General features: G+C 45.1%; 1 protein-coding gene across 3 annotated transcripts in view; it reads left to right on the forward strand.

Annotated features, from left to right (window-relative positions):
• The first annotated feature begins 948 nt into the window (after positions 1–948).
• The window catches only part of KIF9 (kinesin family member 9), a 28,229-nt gene continuing 6,982 nt past the window's right edge, over positions 949–22,195 (forward strand). Inside the window, exons 1-17 of one of the 3 annotated variants that reach the window (XM_057402853.1) lie at positions 961–984; positions 2,076–2,176; positions 2,797–2,962; positions 3,861–3,967; positions 5,196–5,420; positions 7,595–7,678; positions 7,789–7,881; positions 8,566–8,713; positions 9,537–9,601; positions 11,248–11,325; positions 13,188–13,256; positions 13,694–13,798; positions 15,183–15,238; positions 16,864–16,954; positions 17,565–17,692; positions 18,907–19,089; positions 21,531–21,739. In XM_057402853.1, coding sequence (XP_057258836.1) covers positions 2,081–2,176; positions 2,797–2,962; positions 3,861–3,967; positions 5,196–5,420; positions 7,595–7,678; positions 7,789–7,881; positions 8,566–8,713; positions 9,537–9,601; positions 11,248–11,325; positions 13,188–13,256; positions 13,694–13,798; positions 15,183–15,238; positions 16,864–16,954; positions 17,565–17,692; positions 18,907–19,089; positions 21,531–21,739 — 1,903 coding nt within the window. In that variant the 5' untranslated portion in view covers positions 961–984; positions 2,076–2,080. Of the gene's footprint in view, positions 985–2,075; positions 2,177–2,796; positions 2,963–3,860; positions 3,968–5,195; positions 5,421–7,594; positions 7,679–7,788; positions 7,882–8,565; positions 8,714–9,536; positions 9,602–11,247; positions 11,326–13,187; positions 13,257–13,693; positions 13,799–15,182; positions 15,239–16,863; positions 16,955–17,564; positions 17,693–18,906; positions 19,090–21,530; positions 21,740–22,195 lie in introns of those variants that run through there. The other 2 variants (XM_057402854.1, XM_057402855.1) reach the window with 2 other exon arrangements.

Raw genomic sequence — 22,195 nt, forward strand, 5'->3', positions numbered from 1 at the left:
GCAAGCCCCTCCGCAGGGCCTTGTCGCCACCCGCCTCCCCCGGCAGTGCCGCCCCTACAGTCCGCATCAACCCTCTCAGGACCTCGTCGTCGTCCCCCGCCCCGCAAGGCTGTGTTGCCCCCACCCCAGGTGGTGTCTCCACAGGCCTTGCTCTCTACAACATGGATGATCCTTTCCCCGCTTTACCCCAGGCCCTGACAGATCACCTGCCTTGGCCCCTGCGCCAGAAAGCAAGGCCGTGGGAATGGCTGGCCCTGGCAAACCTCTGTTCCCTGTTAGAGAGTCACGGAATCACAAGCTGTTTTGGGTTGGAAGAGATCTTAAAGCTCATCCAGTTCCAACCCCCTGCCATGGACAGGGACACCTTCCACTAGACCAGGTTGCTCCAAGCCCCGTCCAACCTGGCCTTGAACACTGCCAGGGATGGTGTCCAAGGCCAGGCTGGACGGGGTTTGGAGCAACCTGGTCTAGTGGAAGGTGTCCCTGCTCGTGGCAGAGGGTTGGAACTGGATGAGCTTTAAGGTCAATTCCAACCCAAACCAGTCTGGGATTCTGTTATTCTATTATTCTATGAAATAAGGCACATACCACTGTAACATTCTATTTGTATAGCAGAGTTTTGTGACCTCTTACAATCCTGATAACCAGATGAGCGGCATTTCCATGCTGTCTCCCAGCTTTAAAGCTCCATTTCTCCTTCCATTCAGCTTGTACCTGTGCTGCTTCAGTGTTTATTCACACAGTACTGGCAAATGTCTTGGCAGCTTTATGTGTGTGTCATTTAGAGGAGATCCTTATGCGGATTTCCTTGCACTTCTTTATCACTGTGCTTTTTCACAGATCGTTTATTTGAAGACTGTCTCCCAATCTGAAGAGATTGTGAGCATGGAAACTTAGCACCATTTTGGATTCCACAGCAGTCATGTGTTGCAATCACTGAGATCACCTGGGAAGAGTACAAGGAGCCCACATTACCTTTACCAGGTAGTCATGCAAATGCTCACCTCTGTTTTAAATAAAGAGAAGTCTTGGTCCAACTCACAGTTCTACGTTTCTTTTTAGAGCAGTCACAGGAGATAAGGTGCTGGAGAGAGCACAGTGATTAATATACAACAATTAGAAAATATTTTGTTTGAAACTAGAAATTGTCCCTAGATTATCACACAACTGTTGATCACAGGCTGTCTGTAGGAATTCGTGGGGGGAAAACACAGGATCTGCATGTTCCAGGGGTTTAAAGCAGCTTTTTAAGCAGCTTGATGTATCCTGTGAGCCCACCTGCAGCTTTGGTCAGCAGATCCTTTAGTGTCACTGGGTATTGACAGCCACTCCCTGCATTCACACTGACCTTCAGAATAAAATAAGAATTTCATCAGTTGTCAGGCACATGATTTTTTCTTTTTCTTCTGGAAACTCTAAGATCAGGTCTTCATGAGGAACTTCAAAATATTCTTATGGCTTAGTATAAATAAGGGGTTCTAATTCCAAAATATGGGAAGTGCACAATCAATCCAGACTGTAAACAAGGTAACTGCTGTTCAGAGCACTGGAAGTGTTTGCATACCAACAACTGCACAGCCCTTTGCAGTGTTGTTGAGATCCTTTTGGCATGGTTTCACCTACAGCACATCTTACTCAAAACCTCAGAAGCCTGAAATCGAGTTCTGGATGATCAGGCACTACAAACCAGGAGGCTGCAAGTGCCTTCACACACTGAAAACGCTGGACAAAAGAAAATGCTTCTCATATTCCTGCAATTATTTTCTTTGCAAGCCTGAGAGGAGGGAAAGCTTGTGCTGTCAAACACTAATGTGCCTGGTACACAAGAGGAAATCATGATCAGTAATTCTCTGTATCCACACTCAGCATTCTGAGCAGAACAATACTGGAAAGAATTTTCAGCAACTGGTTGCCCACAGTTGCTTTTCATAAAGAATAGAGACTGCAATTGAACATTTGTCAACACTTTATTTTTAAACTTGACTACTCTGTATCTTGCCTTTTCATGACAAATAACATTACATTTCTTTTTAGGGAATGCAACAGTGTTGATTTTTCCTTTTTTTCCTCTTTAGTTAGTATGTATCTAGTAAGAAAGAGAGTCCACGCATTCGTGGGAGTCAAGCCAACAGCTGATTTTGCTCAAGATATGATCAAGTTTGGGCCAGATAACAAGGTAGACAAAAAGAGATTGCACGTGTGAAAGGTTTGGGATTTGGTTTCAGTTTTGCCCACTGAAATGCAGAATTCTTCCACTCCTTAAGGCCACACATTTTGGTGCACGTTGTTTGTTTTGTCCTGCTTGCTGTTCTCCTCTGCGCTGACAGAGGCTTGTGGTTTTGTATCAGCAAGTGTGACTACGGAAAGCACACTTCTGGTGATGCAGTGACTAGAGTAAATCCTCAAAATGACTGGGACTCTGACTGATCCTTGAGGAATTCCCAGTGGTAACTTCAGTTCCAACCTGTGGAACCGTCTGTTTCTATCCTCCCTTATGCAAGTTCCTCCCTTCATCTTCTCTTGCTTAGTTCATAATTTCCCTGGGACACAAGATCAGACACATCACTGGGGGGTAAACAGATGAGCTGAGCCACCTTTCTTTCTCTTTTTTTTTTTTTTTTTTTTAGAATATACATTAGCAGAAAATACCATCAGGTTCAGTATGACAATAGTGCTCTTTGTGCTCCATTTCCTCCTGGTCTCCAGGTCTTCAGTGCGTATTTTTTCTTTTTGGACAACAATTGCTGAAACTCTTCATGGTTATCAAAGTTAACTTCCTCTCTTTTTGGGTTTCAGAGCATAGAGATTTGCCTCAAAAAAGATGCCAAGAAAGAAGCTATGAATAGCAGGCAGACCAGCTGGAGCTTTAGGATGGATGGCATCCTTCACAACACCTCCCAGGAACAGCTTTATGAGACAGTGGCAAAGAAATTGGTGTCCGAAGCTTTAATTGGTTATAATGGTAACTTGGTGCTATTTTTATTAACATAGAATGATAGAATCACAGACTGGTTTGGGTTGGAAGGGATCTTAAAGCTCATCCAGTTCCAACCCCCTGCCATAGGCAGGGACACCTTCCACTAGGCCAGGTTGCTCCAAGCCCTGTCCAACCTGGCCTTCAACACTGCCAGGGATGGGGCAGCCACAGCTTCTCTGAGCAACCTGAGCCAGGGCCTCACCACTCTCACAGGAAAGAACTTCCTCAGATCTCGTCTCAATCTCTCCTCTGTCAGTTTAAAGCCATTCCCTCTTTTCTTCTTGCCCTTGTCAAAAGCCCCTCTCCAGCTTTCTTGTTGGCCCCTTTAGGCACTGGAAGCTGTTCTAAGGTGTCACTGGAGCCTTCTCTTCTCTAGGCTGAACAAGCTTAGCTCTTTCAGCCTATTTCCATAGCAGAGATGCTCCAGCCCTCTGGAGCATGTTCATGGCCTCCTCTGGGCTTGCTCCAAGAGCTCCACATCTCTCATGTGTTGGGGCCTCAGAGCTGGATGCAGGGCTGCAGGGGGGATCTCACTAGCATGGACTAGAAGGGGAAAATCCCCTCCCTCGACCTGCTGGTCATGCTGTTGGTGATGCAGTCCAGGGCACGGTTGGTTTCTGGGCTGCAAGTGCACACTGCCGGGTCATGGTGAGCTTCTCATGGACCAACACCCCCAAGTCCTTCTCCTTAGGAGACAATCCAGTCTTCTGCAGCCTTTATTTGTGCTTGGGATTGCCCTGACCCGGGTGTAGGACCTTGCACTTGGCCTTATTTTGACAATAAGTGGAGATTTGATCTGAGGGAGAGATCCTGTTGATGTTCCATTTGTGAAATGCAGAGGTTACCTCCAGAGTTTATTCTTTTGCTTTTGAATCTTTTCTAGGCACGATAATGTGCTATGGGCAAACGGGGGCTGGTAAAACTTACACCATGATGGGAGCAACTGCTGATTACAAGCATCGAGGAATCATACCACGAGCTATACAGCAGGTATTGGATCTGACTGGGAAAAGAAGCTGGAAGAAATAGCCAGGACATCTCTTGTATCAGCTCTTGCTGATACTCACAGAAGTGTTTTAACATGGTGAATAAGTTATAAATTTATCTCCAGCAGTGGGTTTTTTTAATTCTTTTAATGTAAGATAAGATCATTAAAGATTTAAAGGAGCCTGTAAAACATAGTTACTTTCTGGATTTGTTTAACTACACCATGACCTTGTGCTTTGATAATGATGACGTTTAAGAGCATTGGGATGATGTTGGCTGGAAATATGCTGATTTGTCAGTCCCATTGCTACATAGATATGTCCCTGTTCAGAGGCACAAGCTTAGCAGTGCTTTGAGGGGACAGGTCTGTTTATCTTTAGGCAGTGACACAGAATGCTTTCCACTTCCACAAAGACAGCTGACATGCAGCGCGTGGGGCTGTTGGAGTGAGTCCAGAGGAGGACACGAAGATGCTCCACGGGCTGGAGCACCTCTGCTATGGAGACAGGCTGAGAGGGCTGGGCTTGTCCACCCTGGAGAAGAGAAAGGTCTGGGGAGACCTTAGAGCAGCTTCCAGTGCCTAAAGGGGCTGACAAGAAAGCTGGAGAGGGGCTTTTGACAAGGGCATATAGGGACAGGACAATGGGAATGGCTTTAAACTCAGATAAGCGAGATTGAGATGAGATGTGAGGAAGAAGTTCTTCCCTGTGAGGGTGGTGAGGCCCTTGCACAGGTTGCCCAGAGAAGTGGTGGCTGCCCTACCCCTGGCAGTGTTTAAGGCCAGGTTGGATGGGTCTTTGAGCAACCTGGTCTAGTGGAAGGTATCCCTGCCCATGGCAGGGTTGGGTGGAAGTGGATGAGCTTTAAGCTCCCTTCCAACCCAAACTAGTCAGTGATTTGATGATTCTGTGAAACAAAGACAGAAAGAATTCTGTAGTTATGCTTTATTGTCATTTGCAGAGGTTGTTCCTGTTTACTTGCTGCTTCTCAAACGTAAGCAGGCATTCAAAAGTATTGTTTTCATCACTTCCATTTTGCAAAATCATATTAAAATTGTTGACCTAGCCCTGTCAGCCCTCAGGAAACTCCTGTTCGGAATTAGCTACACACACGTGGATGCACTTATAGCTGTTCAGAAAGTTATGAATAGCTTTTCTGGGACACCATAAATAGCTAATTATTCTGTTTGTGAACTAGCAGTGCTGTTGACGAACTCCTTGTCTTTGTATAGGTCTTCAAAGCAACTGCACAATCCACTGATCCACTCATCACTGTTCGAATATCCTATCTGGAAATCTACAATGAGACCTTGTTTGACCTTCTGTCCAACGTGACAAGCGATGGGAGCAGTGACATGCAGATGGCTATTGTGGATTGCCCAGAAGGGGTTTATGTGAAGGGCTTATCTATACATAAAATTAGCCTCGAAGAAGATGCTCTAAGTCTCCTTTTTGAGGCAAGAGAAAACAAATATTACACTTCATCTAATTGTTTATTGGCTTAGCACAGGGAGGAGGCAGTAGAGCAGGAGGTGGGTGGCCAGGAGGGCTGGGGGGAGGTTCAGCCCTCTTTGTTCCCTTTGTTGTGTGCATAGAAGAGTTGGTAACTCCTTGTAGCCCATGTTCTGGCACAGAGGTTCTGGAAGATCTCCTTGGGGAAATTCTGGTTTTAGTCTATGCCAGAGCAAGTCAAGTGATGGAAGAAACATGCTGGGGTGAGACCACAGAACGTAGTAGCATTGGAGGTTTCAGACAGCACCAAAATACAGAAGGCAGCCACAGAATGCCTTCATTTCAAAAGGTTTATCTCACTGGCCCCATCAGCAGGCTGAGATCCCAGACAGCCCAAAAGATTTGTTTTCATGACCCTGGTTATCACATAAGGGTGTTGGTGAGTGGCTTAGTAGAAAGCGTCCAACGTTTGGGATCCTTTTAGACCAACCAGATGATCTACAGTGGAATTTCTTCTTGAAAAAACACACCGCCTGACCTAGCTATGTCCATGTTCCAAGGAAAGAGTCTTCGCAGTAGCATCTTGGGCAGATAGTTTGGGATGATCATGGCATAGGTACCATTAGTCAGATTTTACAGCAGGATGTTCACACAAGTGGTTAGATTTGTGAAGGGAGTTTGCTTACTTATATCTGTATCTTTCTTTTACTGTGGATGCTTTAGTTCTTAAGGAAAACATGAATAAATAATTGGTTCTGTATGCAGGAAGTGTATTCATAGCAGGAACCACCTGGTGTCCTCAAAGTATTTCACTTACCTTTTTAATAATGGGACTGTGGTATCCTAAGCCAGCTTCTGTGACTGGCAGGAGCTCTCTTTCTTTTTAAAGAGTAGGATAATGATAATGTAACTTAGCTTGAGATCTGTTAATAAAAGAAGTGCAAGTGGGGCCTGGGGACCCATTCAGCATCCTTAGATGAGTTCTGCCTGTGGTTTGAGGTTCACAGAGAAAGCTCCAGACTTTGAGGAGCCTGGCCACATGCTGTGATTCTTCATTTGTGGACTGGGCTTGATAGTACTGATACCTGAAGCTCTTCACTTTCTTGCTCGTGGATTTATACTGCCTAGCGTGGAGCCAGTTACTGACCTTTCAGCTCTCAAAAGTCATCGTCCTTTTAGAGCCAGGCAGATTCTGGCTGTGAAACCTATTGACAGCAGCATTTCTGTGCTGTAGAGCCTTCTGTTTCCTTTTCTGTCTTGCCAGCCTGACAGCACTGCTCTGTGATAGCCTGGCACTTCTAACAAACAGTTACCACATCATTTTCAATGTCACTTTCTTTTCCTGTAAGCAGGCATTACAGATTTGTAGCTATTGTGTATGTTTGAGTTTTCTATGACATTTGAAGCCTGGGGAGTGCTTTGGGTTTCTAGTATTCAAGAAACTGAAACAGCCAGGGAGGTATTGCCTCTGAGCAAGGCTTGCCTGACTGTTTCTCAAAAAGCCACAATTCTGTGAGCTGAGCATCGAAAGTGGAAATAGTTTCCAGTAAAAGGCATTATTATAGTAAACTGTGACCTTTATCAACCCCCCCCATGAAGTGCTTTGAGAGGCCTTTGAGTAAGAAAACAAGGCAAACCTGGTGAGTTCCCACTCTGACTGCCCTAACCATTGTTCAGCCTGGAGAAGAGAAGGCTCAGAGGAGAACTTAGAGCAGCTTTCAGTGCCTAAAGGGGCTGACAAGAAAGTTGGAGAGGAGCTTTTTACAAGGGCAGGTAGGGACAGGACAAGGGGGAATGGCTTTAAACTGATATAAGGGAGATTTAGTGAGATGTGAGGAAGAAGTTCTTCCCTGTGAGGGAGGTGAGGCCCTTGCACAGTTGCCCAGAGAAGCTGTGGCTGCCCCATTGCTGGCAGTGTTCAAGGCCAGGTTGGATGGGTCTTTGAGCAATCTGGTCTAGTGGAAGGTGTCCCTGCCTGTGGCAGGGGATTGGAACTGGATGAGCTGATTGGAAGGTCTCTTCCAACACTAACAATTCTGTGATTCTGTGAACCAACTGATTGGAGTTACAGTCTGTATGGAGCAAAGATTGAATTGCCATTTATTTAACTGTGTGGATTTATAATTTCTACCCATGAAGAATTTTAAAAACATTGTTTGAATTTTGACTTCATTTGCAGGGTGAGAACAAAAGAGTAATAGCAGAGCATGCACTGAACAAGCATTCGTCCAGGTCCCATTGCATCTTTACTATTTACATTGAGGTAAGTGCTTCAGCAGTTTTTCTGGGGACTCCAGTGGCTGAGGATCTTTAGACATCTGGTTTTTACTGTATTTCAGTTTTGTCTACAGTTTATATTCTTTTCTCCCTCAGTCTCGTTTCAGATTTTTCTCAGACATCAAATGTGTTAACTCTAAGATCAACTTAATAGATCTGGCAGGCTCAGAGAGACAGAGCAAGTCTGGAGTAAGTGATGGAAGAAATATTTCAGTCTGTGGTGATGAGCCCAGTAATCAACAAGATGGAGGTGAAATTACAGGTTTCCCCCCCAACAGAATTCAGCCTGTGATAAATAGGTGACGCTGTGACAAATTGTAAGTCATGATAACATGTCAGAAGGTGCTCAGTTGTTTGCAGCTGCTGTGTATCATTTGTAAGTCCACATGTGACTCCTATCCTGCGTTTGCTTTCCAACCCAACCCAGACCCATGTAATTTGAGTCTGTAATTTCTCAAAGAGCCTCTGATTTTCCTCTTCATTCCAGCAGCAACAGTGCAAATTCTGGTTACGGCAGGTAAACTATCAAAAGTTTCTCAGGGTGTTAGGGCTCAACAACTGAAAGCTTCTCAGGTCCTGTGTGACATTCTACATTGAGCAGAGTAGAAACTGCATCAGCCCCATGCCAAAACATGATTTACCCTGCTGGGGGAAAGACAGTGGTCCTTGCAAACTTATAATGAAAAATTGAGGTCTCTGAAAACTTGTTTTCAAACTGAAGAAAGCTCTAGCTCATGAATTTATCAGGTCTGAATTAGCTCCTTACCCTCAGAGGCAAACAGAGTTTTACTCTCAGTGAGGAGTATGCTCCCTCCTGCAGTTAGACCAGAAGTACGTGTTGTGGAAGTTTTGCTTTTTGATCTTGCATTACAGTCTGAAGGACAGCTTTTGAAGGAGGCCACGTACATCAACAAGTCTCTGTCATTCTTGGAGCAAGTCATCACTGCCCTGGCTGATCCTAAGAGGGACCACATCCCCTTCCGGCAGAGCAAGCTCACTTACGTCCTCAAGGACTCCCTGGGTAAGAGCTGTGCATCATAGCAGGCCCCGACAGTTCCTAGTTGTACGGTCATAACATAGAAACACACAGAACTCACCATTGTTCAAAGGATGTCTGGTTTTCTTCATCAAATAAAACAGCAGGTGCAGGAGAAAGTGCAAAGCCCACACTCTTCAAACTAGTAGGAATTCACAAAACCTTAGTTAGAATGCTGTAAAAAGCTGCCACAAAAAACCCAAACAAACCCAAACAGCATGTTACAAGCCTTTTCAGGCCCTTCTGCATTAGCATCAAGCTGCAGGTGATAAACCCAAAGCTGAGGCACATCATGAATCCAGGCTTGTGCTTCTGGAATGCTGGAGACATGGGAGGAGAAAGCAGTTGAAAACAGGCTGTAGGGGTTTGTGTGGTGTAACCAAAGGCATCAGAAAGGAGAGTGATGTTCAAGGCATTTCTGAGCCGAGTCTTGTGTTTAGGAAAGGCAGGGACCACATCCTGCCAGGTTCCCCACTATTAGATTTAGGCCAAGGGATTTCAAAATCCTCTGCTCCAGTTTTCTCAATTTCAGGCTTTCACAGTTTGTGTTCTTGTCTTCCTACTGCATCGTCACCATGTGAGAAATGCCTGTTGCCTTTATTCTTCAGTCATTCTGTGCCACTGTGTCTCTGGACCCATGGGAACTTTAGAAGGACAAACTGGCTGTGTTCTTTGTTGCTCTTTTTTCTCTTATTTTAGTCAGCACAGAACATAATACATTAAAAAAAAAGAAACAATGAACCCCCTAATTATATTATTTGCCTTTTAGAAAATTATTCTTTTATTTATTTTTTTTTATTTTTCCCAGGGAGAAACTGCAATACTGTCCTAGTGGCAAATGTCTGTGGGGAAGCTGCGCATGTGGAACACACTGTAAGTTAAACTGATTTCTGCAGAATGCGACTCTTGTTCTTGATACTGTTACAACTGGCTGTAGCTTGGTTTAAAGACTGGTCTCTGGAGGGCTATGGCAGGAGTCCCAGAGCAACATCCTGCCTAATTCATCTTATCTCAAAGGCTCAGAGAAGAGATTGCTCTTACCAATCTGCTTTGTGATGCAAACAGATGAGTGGTAACTGGCCCAGGGGAAGAAATGAGAGCCCAAAATAGAGCAGGCACAAGCAGCTAAAATCTAAGCACACTGAGGAGTGGTAATTATTGATGGTTCAACTCTACGAATGCATTTGAATGATACATAGTATAACGAGGTCAGTGGGACTGCACTGGTTCAGAGCTGAGCTGGCTTTCTGCTGCTTCAGGAAGTAGGAGTATCTTCCTAACACTGGGGGGGGTTTAACCTGTGAAATAATGAAATTGAGAAAAGTCTCACTGTGTAAACTGAATCCACTTAACCACATCTGTAACACAGAGAATCACAGAATCCTGCAATCCCAGGTTGGAAGGGACCTCAAGGATCATCTGGTTCAACCTTTACAGGCAAAGCATGACCCATGCTACATGGCCCAGCACCAGGTCCAGCCCAGTCTTAACAGGGTCCAGCACTGGGGAGTCACCAGTTCCCTGGGGAGATTATTCCAATGGCTGATTGTTCTCATTGTGAAAAATTTTCCTCTTCTGTGCAACTGGAATCTCCCCAGGAGTAACTTGTGCCCACTGCCCCTTGTCTTTTCCATGAAACTCCTTGTAAAAAGGGAGTCTCCATCTTTTTTGTAGCCACCCTTTAAATTCTGGAACATGATGATAGAGTCTCCTATGAGCCTTCTTTTCTGTAGGCTGAACAAGTGCAGCTCGCTCAGCCTTTCTTCACATGGCTTTCCAGTCCTTGGATGATCTTTGTGGCCCTTCTCTGGACCCTCTCTGGCCTGTCCACATCTTTTTTGTGTGGCAGGGGCCAAAACTGAACACAGTGTTTCAGGAGTCGCCTGACAAGCACTGAGTAGAGTGGGACAGTGACATCTTTATCTCTGCTGGCTCTGCTGGTGGTATCCTTGAAGGGAATCACTTTGCTCATTGCCAAGAAAAATGTATGTATTTATGTTTGTATGTAGCAAAAGAAACCAACCCAAATTAATCTGTTGGGTAGTTGTTTTCAAGGCAAAGTTGTTTTATCATCTTCTTGTGTTCTGATAGCATCTAGGAACAGTATTGCTCAGGAGTCATCAACTATGCTTTGCATCAAGAGGAGGTTTTTCAGGTGGTAGGGGTTTAGTCTCAGGATACCACAACTGCAGGAGTTAAACTCGAAGGCCATTGATGTGTGATTTAGAGGTTTTGGGATGTAAGTCTTGTTTTTATGAGAAGTGGGTGTGGGTATTTTGGAGATCACTGCTCTGATACACACAGAGCTGTCCACAGGCAGAACAGAAAGGACAAAGACATCATCTGAAGCTGGCTAATCACACAGAAGCCACTGAGCGTTAGAAGATATGATCCCAGAATAAGAAATCCTATATTGCTCCCTTCAGTTAAATAGCTTTTTTATTTCTGTGTTCTGGGATCTGATATGGTTAAGAAGTAACAGACTATGAAAATTCTATCCTTGCTAATATCTTTTTCAGTTGTCTTCTCTTCGGTTTGCTAACAGAATGAAATGGGTCACGACAGAGCCAGTCCTCAATGAGACATATGACCAAGAGGTACGTAGAGAAGGGGAAGAGAGGAAGGCAATTTTTGTCAGGTTCATTAATATTGAAGATAATGACCTTAAAAAACAGAGATTTGATAGTGTAATGAATTACCACTCATCAGCTGTGCTGACATTTGCTAAATTTAGGTAACTGATGAAATGGATTAGTATTAAACCTTTTTTCATTGGTATTTAATTACAGTTACCTTGAATATGCTACATGTTACAGTCATGCAGATGGTCATGTCTTCGCTGCCATGTGGTAATTCTTTCAAGTGCATGCATACAAGTCCCTCATTTTTCTGATAAGATTGACCTTTTAGCAGAGATACTATGTTCTGGGCTACTCCCATGGTCTGTGGAGAAATTCCTAGGCACTTCTCCTACGGAGACAGGCCAAGAGAGCTGGGCTTGTTCAGCCTGGAGAAGGCTCCAGGGGGACCTTAGAGCAGCTTCCAGTGCCTAAAGGGGCTGATAAGAAAACTGGAGAGGGGCTTTTGACAAGGGCAGGTAAGAACAGGATGAGGGGGAATGGCTTTAAACTGACAGAGGGGAGACTGAGATGAGATGTGAGGAAGTTCTTCCCTGTGAGGGTGGTGAGTCCCTGGCACAGGTTGCCCAGAGAAGCTGTGGCTGCCCCATCCCTGGCAGTGTTCAAGGCCACGTTGGATGGGGCTTGGAGCAACCTGGTCTAGTGGAAGGGGCTGGAGCTGCATGAATTTTAAGGTCCTTTCCAACCCAAACCATTCTATAGTTCTATGAAATGATCTACAGTCCTACCTGTAGCTTTACACAGCATTATCCCCATTGCTGCTGGTAAAAGAACTTTTTTGCCACAATTACAAAACTTGTTTAAACTAGGAAAAAACTTACAGAAAATGATGATACTATTTCAGATGTCCTGAGTGCACTTTCACAGCTGAAACAGAGCTGGCAGCAGTAAATGTTCTATGAATTACTGATGGCCCAAGGAACAAGTTTGCAGCCATCTGATCCATAACACATGTGGCGCGTGAGAGCCCTGCCTTATTTCATGGTCTAATCTCACTGGCAAGCAGAAAAACAGCTGTGGAGTTTCCTCCAACGGCTTCCAGAAGAAGCTGTGCAACAAACTGTCTTTTCCTCTTCAGTGCCTTTCATCTGAGATGTGTGGAGTGGGAAAGAGTAGCTGAAAGAGTATCATAGAATCCTAGAATGGCTTGGGTTGGCTTCTCATTGACCAACACCACCAAGTCCTTCTCCTTAGGGCTGCTCCCAATCCAGCAGTGTTTAACTTTTCTTTAAGAAAGCTATTGTGCTCAACAAATCACTTAAAAAGCAGCTCAGTATCCAATTCTCCCTGAATCCCAAGGTGACTTGTGTGTCCACACCTTTCTGAAAACACATTCTAAATAGTGAATGCTTGAAGATATTCCATGTTATGGAGAAATTCAATCAAATACATCACAGGTGACTTTCTCCTCTATTAAAGTTAATGTCAGAACTCCTGCTGAGTTCGGTAAGAGTCAGGGTGGAAACCTCCACACTTCTTTGCTTTTGAGATAGTATCTCATAGTCCAGAATGTGATGGCCCCTACAGTACCAGCTCAGGAAAGCGTGAAATTAAAAGCCAGGTGGCCCTCCTTTGAAGGCTTGGTCTGACTCTGCAGGCAGTACACCGAGGACACAACAGAAGCTGTCCTGTTGGAAGCTAATGAAAGGCAAAATGATTTCCAGAGCTGCTACTTCACTGATGCAAACCTGACAGCAAACCCTGGGGGAGCTGGTGTATTGCTATGATATCTTTTAGCAGCCAGTTTAATGTTGCTTTTCTGTAGGTTTTTTTCTCCAATAGCATTTAGTCATTTGCTCACCCTTTTGTTTTCCTGCTAGGGGACAGTGAAGGCTTTGGAGAAGGAGATTGCTTTTCTGAAGCAGGAACTGGCCGTACATGACAGCTTGGTAAGGAATAGGTTGCAGTGTCTTAGATGGGACCTAGTTAAAGCTTTGTCCAGATTTTTCTTTTGCAGTAGGATCAGCTAACTCAGCACTCAGCATGACTGTATTCTTCCTTCAGCTTTCAGCACTGTCTTTTGGGGTTTGGGCAAAGCTCTGAAGATCCTAGTGAGACTGTGTTGTAGCTTCAGTCCCTAGCCACCCCACCTATTTTTTTCAGACTCTCGAAGCCCTCCTGTTGTGTGATTGAAATGTGCAGGGGATGCATTGCTTCCAGCATGTCCCCACGTCCCATGTCCTATCAACTCGGATGATGTGTGGAGTTGCAATCAGAAATTAAACACAAGGCTTCCCTGGGCACATTAGAGCCACGTCAGGTGTTCATCACACTTGCTTAGCTTTTTGTGATTTGCTGATACTCAGTTGTTCACCTTTTTTCTCAGGCAAATCGTTCTTTGGTGACTTATGACCCTCTGTCTCACGTCCAGATAGAAGAGATTAAGTCTCAAGTCCATAGATACCTAAAAGGAGCCATTGATGAAATTGATGTAAGTAGCTTTCTAGTGGAGAAGCACATAAATACTGATTCCATCTCATTTTACTCTGGGACAGAAGCAATGGAAATGTCTTCTGAAGAGGCTGTCTTTAACCCTGAAAGTGTTACAGAATAGTAATTTAATTTGTTTTTTATTTTGTGCGTTAAGGACTGTCTCTTTGTTTTCATTCAATTTTTGCTTTTTCAGAAGCTTGAGGAGACTTCTCCTCAGTCCTGAAACCTTTTGAGTTGGTTTATTTGGAACTTCTTTAAATAATTAATGACAAAAATTTGCTCTGCCAGTGTTAAACTAAATCTTTGCAAGGTGTGTTGCCAAAACCTGTCCAGTCTTTCAGAGACAGGTTCATTAAGGCTGGGTTTCTTGACTTGAAACTAGCTGGTGACTGCAAAATGCTTGTGAAAAAAAGCAGCAGAAATCCTGTGGACACAAATATTCCTGCCTGGGCAAACAGGAAAACAAGCAAAATGAAAGAAGATGGAAATGCAAATGCACATTCAGAGCTACTGTGAAATTTGGTTTGGTTGTGAGCAGAAGCCACTGTGACAAGAGTGCAGAAGTTGCTGGAAGAGTGTTTTCGAAACAGATAACCCTTTAGTTTGAACAGAAGACTTGAGACACTTTCTCTTATTTAATGTAATTATTGTCTTCTCTCAAAGTCCCTGTTTTCTCCCTCCAGCGGGCAGGAGTGGAGCAGAATAAGGGCATACATGAAGGTGTGTGTTACCTGACTTGCAAAATGTGATGTGGAGCAGGGAAAGCACGGAAGGACTAAGGAGTTTTACACAGGGAAGGGTGTCTTCAGTGACACTCAAGAATCTTTTAGAGAGAGTTGAGACCAGAGATTGTGTGTTTCATAGTGTGGGCCAGTCTTTCGGACCTTGGGAGAGCTGGAGGCAGATTCTTGCTCATCTGCAGACTGCCCATTATTTATTTGTCCATGCCTCTGATCATCATCTCCAAAACAGAGAGTAGTATGGCTTGAGTTATTGGACTAACAATAGTGCTCTGGCAGGTGTAAGTACTCAGGCAGTCTTGGCCAGCAGTGCAAAGAGAAGTAGCATCATAATTTGCAAGGTGAGTAGATGCCATCTATGTAATTTTAAAAATTATTATAATTAATTCATTACCTCAGTGGCTGTACAGTAAATGGAATTTACTGTAGTCTGTCAGATTGCTTTCTCTTTAAAAGTCTCCTAAGAGTGAGCAATGTATCCACCTCCAGCCTGACTCTCAGGATAAAGGTAATCCTGCATGAGCGTGGACACCCAGCAAATGGAAAGTGGAGTACTTGCAGTCTGAAATATTTGAATCAGTACAGCTGACCACAGCCTAGAGATGCTTGCTTACATCGTCACTGTATACCTCTTTTCCTCAGATAGTGAACCTCAGGCAAATCCGGGAGGTATTCAGGCAGTTCAAACTGATTTTAAGGTAAGATATCCAAGGTTGATGCATATCACAGTAAGGTTCAAGAAATGCTACCAGGCTTTTGTCTGTGGTATCACAGTTACAGTGATATGGGTGAGTCATAGAATCTCAGACTGGTCTGGGTTGAAAGGGACCTTAAAGCTCATCCAGTTCCAACCCCCTGCCCTGGGCAGGGACACCTTCCACCAGACCAGGTTGCTCTAAGCCCCATCCAGCTTGGTCTTGAGCACTGCCAGGGATGGGGCAGCCACAGCTTCTCTGGGCAACCTGTGCCAGTGCCTCAGCACCCTCACAGGGAAGAGCTTCTTCCTAATATCTCATCTAAATCTCCCCTCTGACAGTTTAAAGCCATTTCCTCCTTGTAATGGAAAACACAATTCTGGATAAATTCTGCTGGCGTCTGCACAAGACTATTACCTCTAACTTCTAATGCTCATACATCATGTGCAAGGGCTCTCAAGGATGAACATCACTGGTTAAAAATTCTTGGCAAATATACTGTCACTGAGTATAAACTGTGTGGGATCCCTAATCATGGAGCATATCTCCATTGCATAAGGCATTCTGCAAACAGATCAAAAGAAAAAGCAGACCTTGTAGGATGAGGTGATATAAAGTGGTCTCACCACAGCAGCCTCAAGAAGTCATCAGGTTTACTTGGTTTTTTTTTGATTGTGGCACAGGTAGGTCACAAAACAATTGCAGGAGCATGATAAGAAGGTTCTGTGGCTGTTTTCAGGGAGGTGCTCTCTGATGTGTGGTGTGGGATCGGAGAAAGCAAGAAAGTGCCTGTTTGAAAATGTCACCAGTGGATGGTGAAAGTTGTTGCGGAAGGAAGGAAGGTGAATGACAGGCTCCTAAAAATGAGGACAAGCAGCTTGCATGTCATGAAATAGAAGAGAACAAAGAAGAATAAGGGTATTAGGGCAACCCCCGCAGTCCCTGCCCCATCAAGCTGTACGACCTTGCTGGGCAGTAGAGGTTGCAACTCACAAGTGTGACAGTGGGATATTGCTGTAGAGAAGCTGCATGCCCTTGAGAAACTTGAGTGAGCACAAGTGTCTATAGTACATCATCACACTGTGCAGTCAGGCTTTCCTTGGGACCTGAGAACAAAATGGGTTTCATGATAAAATTTTGCCTATTAGTTTTTTTTTTAACTTGGGGCTCATTTTATTGTTCTGAAACAGTGGAGTTCAGTAGTTTTTAACTTGGAGATTCTTTAAGGATGTTTAGTCTTGTATAGTGTATTTGAGCCTGCTGATAATGCTTTTCCATAAAAAAATCATTCAGTTTGAAAAATCACTAGGTTAAAGGAAGGGGATGGCACTGAATGGAGGTAACAGGGTTTGATCTGGACCACTAAAAGGTTATGTAGAGTATTAAAAGAGCCATCAGAAAGCTTCTATATGTACGAGGCCTAAGGGAGTTTGTAGAAAATAGAGAAAAGTAAATAAAGGTTACAGTAGCTATGGAAAGGATGGAAGGAGGAAGGTGGGGTGTTTGGGAATGAGATCACAGGTAAAAAATGATTTTCTTTGGAAATCTGATATTGGCATTATCAAAGGTCTTGACATAAGAAATAATCCTCCTTGAACACAATGGTAAGAGGCTGTTTTCTCCCCTAGTCAACAGGAGTGTGAAGTGGAGGCGAGATTACGAAGCAAGTACGCTCTGATAGACAAAAATGACTTTGTTACTATTGCTGCTCTTCATAAGGTAATGTCTGGTGCTCAAGCCTCGCCCAGAATCAATCTTAGAATTGGCTCCTTTGCTGTTCTAACATGAATTGCCTCAAGTTCTCAACTTTTCCCTGTTGAAATACGAAGCTCAGAAATCAAAGAATCACCATAGAATCACAGAATGGTCTGGCTTGGACGGGACCTTAAAGACCATCCAGTTCCAACCCACTGCCATGGGCAGAGACACCTTCCACTAGATCAGGTTGCTCCAAGCCCCATCCAACCTGGACTTGAACACTGCCAGGGATGGGGCAGCCACAACTTCTCTCGGCAGCCTGTGCCAGGGCCTCACCAGACTTCTGAGGGTGCTTTTATTTCTTTTGGGACACTAGACCTAAGTTGTTCTCCCTCTAAGTGGCTGAAACATTCAGCATATGAATTTGAGGATGATTTTGGCCTTATTTTAGTTCTCACTTCTTTCTTACAGATGTGTTTCCTTGGAATACTTGCTAATGTGTACAGATTTCCATATTAGATGATACAACAGGATGGAATAACTGTTGGGCAAGGGCTGTATAGCTTTTGTGGTATAGAAAGTTACAAATCTAATGCTTTCTGGTCCATGTTTTATTTCTTCCTGTTTCCAGGCAGGTGTAGTTGATGTGGATGGCCATTTGGTGCACGAAGAGGATGAGCAGGCTTTTGACACCAGCACTGCTCCTTCATCCAGACATGGTAGGAAGAAGAAATCCAGAAGGAATGGTGAGACATTCAGGTGAGTTAAGTAGCCAGACTGCTCTCTCTTTTCTCTGATAACGTGTCATCGCAGTGACCAGGTTTGGTCAAGGTGTGATTGGCAGCAACCCATGGGGAAAGACAGAGAGGAAGCTGACTTAAACAAGTATGTAAAACTTTTGTGGCTCCTCTAACGCTGTAAGGGTTTCTGGTGTCCTTATGGCCACCAGCCATACTCTTAGAAGGACATGGGCCTGTTGGAGTGAGCGCAGAGGAGGCTTTTGGCCATGGGAGCAGTAGTAGAAACAGCCAATGCAGGGGACCTTACTTTTATAAATCAAAGGATCTTTTTCTGCTCACAGAGAAGAACTTCTTCCTCAGATCTCATCTCAATCTCCCCTCTGTCAGTTTAAAGCCATTCCCCCTTGTCCTGTCCCTACCTGCCCTTGTCAAAAGCCCCTCTCCAGATTTCTTGTCAGCCCCTTTAGGCACTGGAAGCTGCTCTAAGGTCCCTCTGGAACCTTCTCTTCTCCAGGCTGAACAAGCCCAGCTCTCTCAGCCTGTCTTCACAACAGAGGTGCTCCAGCCCTCAGAGCATGTTTGTGGCCTCCTCTGCACTCACTCCAACAGCTCCATATCCTTCTTATGTTGGTCTAAGTCCTTGTATTACAGAGGAGAGGAATTGTCAAGGCATTAGTATCCACATGACACAGTGGGCTCCTCTGTGCAGTTCTGTTTTTTAGGGAGATGCAAGGAGACTTAGCAAACACTTTCCTGTACCCCTTTGAAGTCACACTGTCCCCTGCAGATAAGGCTGGTGGTGTTTGTGGAGGTGAGCTGAGGGAAAAGAACAGAGAGCTGGAGTTGATTTTGATGTGGGTTAGATCAGATCCTGGGGAATTTGGTTTGTAGGTTCCTCTGAAGGTAAAGAGGGTTATCCTGTCTGCAGGCATGCTTCACTCCAGACAGGGTGGGACTCTTGTCCTTGTGATCCTTCTCTAGAGATCTAGTCCAGCCTGTGCTATATTCTGTATTACTTGCTACACAAGGCAATTTCTCAGCTCTAGGAGGTAAGGACTTGTGAGGAGAACAAAGCTGATCTTACCGCTTGTCAGTAGGTATTTCACTGCAGGCTTTTGTAGGAGCCTCATCAGACTGCTAGTGTTTTGAATCAGCAATGCTAGCACCCGCAGCAAGGTCTGGTTTCATGAAAAATTTAATTAATCTGGTTCACCTCCCCCTCCCCCCCCCCAGGAAGGAAGGAATGAGGAGCAATCTTTCTTGGAAAGATGTGGAAGGGGATTTACCATCAAAAAGTCAGGTCATGTTTTCCACTAAGGATCTGGACGTGAAAGAGGTACCAAGGGACCAGGATACAGGAAATATTGATGCAGAGCTCTCAAAGCCATCTCCTGTGGAGGATTCCCAGCAGCCCAGGTAAGCTTTTCCTGTGAGGAAGAATATCCCCTTCGCCAGAGGTTTGTTTACACCGAAGTGATTGCATTGTGTTCCCCTAGTACAGCTATCTGCTTCAAAGTAAAGAGGAGGGATTCAGAGATCTTGCTTGCTTGGATTCATTAATACATTGTAGGACAGCAGTGGTTGTAGGGACACCCTGTGTGCTGAATTATGTTGGTGATGGTTATCTTCTCCATCTGCTTTGAGTGCTGCCCTAGCTAGTTGCTCTATTACATTGCCTTGGCCAGCATGTCTAGGAAGGGGGTTCTCTCCTTCTATTCTGTTCTTGAGAGGCCCCACAGATTCTGGAATACTATGTTCAGCTCTGGGGCCCCAGCATAAGAAGGACATAGAGCTGTTGGAGCAAGTCCAGAGAAGGCCACAAAGATGTCCCAAGGGCTGGAGCACCTCTGCTATGGAGACAGGCTGAGAGAAATGGGCTTATTCAGCCTGGAGAAGAGAAGGCTCCAGGGACACCTTAGAGCAGTGCCTGAAGAGGCTGACAAGAAAGCTGGAGAGGAGCTTTTGACAGGGGCCTGTAGAGACAGGACAAGGGGGAATGGCTTTAAACTGACAGAGAGAAGATTGAGATGAGATCTGAGGAAGAAGTTCTTCCCTGTGAGGGTGGTGAGGCTCTGGCACAGGTTGCCCAGAGAAGCTGTGGCTGCCCCATCCCTGGCAGTGTTCAAGGCCAGGTTAGATGGGACTTGGAGCAGCCTGGTCTGGTGGAAGGTGTCCCTGCTCTGTGATTAATTGGGAAGTCTTTGAGAATTACAGCACTCTTTGCCCTTTAGCTAATAGTAAAATTGCAGAAGCACCACATGTGCAGCCACAAAACCCCACATAGTCATGAAAATGGGTCAATAGCTGCACAGATCATGTCAGGAGGTACCATATTAAAACAGAAGAGTGGAAAATGGCCAAAACTGGAGCAATGCGCCAACCAGCTGCTTGTAGCAAGGCAAGAATTTAGCATGGGAGGGCAGCACTGAATTGCATTTTGTTCTGGATGAGTGGATGGGGTGAAAAATGCTAAGGGTACCAAGACAAAGAACTCTTTCCAGGAGAATGGTCTCAACAGAATGAGGTTTAGCTCACAGGAGTTCAGCCAAGGCCCTCTACAAACCAGATCAGGACACTGGTTTTCTCATCATCAATCATCTTTTCTTGCTGAGAGCTCTCAAGCGATGCAGCTCTTAAGTATTGTGAGCACCTGCATTGCTTGTGCTGTAGACAACCATTCCTTTCTTGCTCCTGCTGCCCAGGGAGAGCATCACAATGAAGGTGTCCCAGGAGAATTTACTCCTGAAGCACCTTAACATGTTATCATGTTCCTCCAAGACCTCTGCATGTGTTTTAGTATTAATCTGTAAGTCCTGTGGCTGGCAGCGAAGGCTGCTGCTGCAGCTGTGTAAGGCACCCAGAGTGCTTCAGGTAGCTTGGTAGGTGGCTGTCAAAGCTGTAGCTGTGGCAGTCTGCCCAGTGGTGGTTGTTTACATTGCCATGCCAGCAGTTTGACAGGGAAAGCTGTCTGATGCAGCCTTTGAGAAGTCTGAAAAATGCCCTGAAGAGGTCAATCAGGGAAAGGCAATAACCAGACTTTTGCTTTGACCAGTCTGGACAGAGGAATGAAGAGACTTCTGGCTACCTTCTGCTACCAGATCCAGCTTGCACACCAAGAACAACCTTATACAGTACAGAGCAGCATCCACGGGAGTGTGATGTTCCCCTGAGGGCCTCTCCTTTTGCCTAGTGTGGTTTGTGTTGAACTAAGAGCTGGTGTTCATGGAAACACATTTGCATCATAGAATCAAAGAGTGGCTGCCTATTCTCCAAGCTGAACAAGGCCAGCTCTCTCATAGGAGAGGTGCTCCAGCCCTCAGAGCATCAAAGCCTTTGCATCACAGCCATTTCATAGAAAAGTCAGGATCAACATGTGTCACTTTGAATTCAGTCTTTCTAAATAGGCAAGACTTCAAAGCCATGGGTGGCGGCATTGTAGAGCCCATGCAGCTGTGGGGTTTGTTGGCAGAGGTGACTGACTGCTCTGTGCTGGGAATCCAGCAAGGAAAGAGCAAAGGCACTTCTGTTTAACAATCGGGAGGGATAGTAATTACCTTTTTTCTGAAAATTCAGACCTTGAAGGTCCACTTTCCAGGGGAGACTCAGTTCTGAGGCATCTCCTAAGGAATGTGGTTTCTATGTTAATAACTCATTCTTCTGGGAATAGTACTGGGGTACACGTATGAGGGTCGGTGCAGAGATGGTGCCAGGGTGCAGCTAGGACAGTGAGATCCTTTGAGGATCATTTGAGGGCACCTTGGAATACCATCAGCTATGGCAGCTATGGACTCTATTGTGCTGCAGGGCAGAACTGACCTCCCCATGTCTATGTGCCTTTTGTTTGAATTCTGCTGCAGCTCCCCTCCACCCAAGCCAGCAGCATTTGAGATGTTTAAGGCAGAGTATGGAAGTGAGATCAGCCGGATCTTTAAAGAGAACAAATGCATCCTACTTGACAGGAAGAAGAGAAGAAGTACAGTAACACAGAAGATCAACTCCATCAAGCTTGAGATGGAGAGCATCGAAAAGGCTCTGGAGGATCAGCAGCAGGAGCGGTGGCAGCAGGGTAAGTGGACACTGGCCAGCAAGAATGTGACAGAAGAGGGGAGCTGCTGGTTTCAAAGCAGTTCTGGTAGTGAGACCACTGGACCACCACTGCTGCCTGCCAGGGCCAGGCTTTATGCCCCAGCTCTGGAGCTGAGCTTGTGTTTTGCTACCTGAGTCCTTCACCTGAGTCCTCCACCCTTCATCCACACTGAATCATGCTACTCAGGCTTTACACTGGTGAGGTGAGCTGCAGTCAGCTTGATTCCTCACCCCATACTGTGATGGATTAGGCAACATTCTGCTGACAAAAGCAGGTCAGCACAGTGCAGAAATCCTAGGTAGCACGCTTGCCCTATCTGGTTGAAATGCGTCTCCTATAGCTTCATTTCATTAGGCCCTGGCACAGATTGCCCAGAGAAGCTGTGGCTGCCCCATCCCTGGCAGTGTTCAAGGCCAGGTTGGACGGGGAAGGTGT

The sequence above is a fragment of the Pezoporus wallicus genome, unplaced genomic scaffold (assembly GCF_028554395.1).
Source record: "Pezoporus wallicus isolate ANWC-B61680 ecotype Strahan unplaced genomic scaffold, APGP_CSIRO_Pwel_v1 contig_8057, whole genome shotgun sequence".
NCBI lineage: Eukaryota > Metazoa > Chordata > Aves > Psittaciformes > Psittacidae > Pezoporus > Pezoporus wallicus.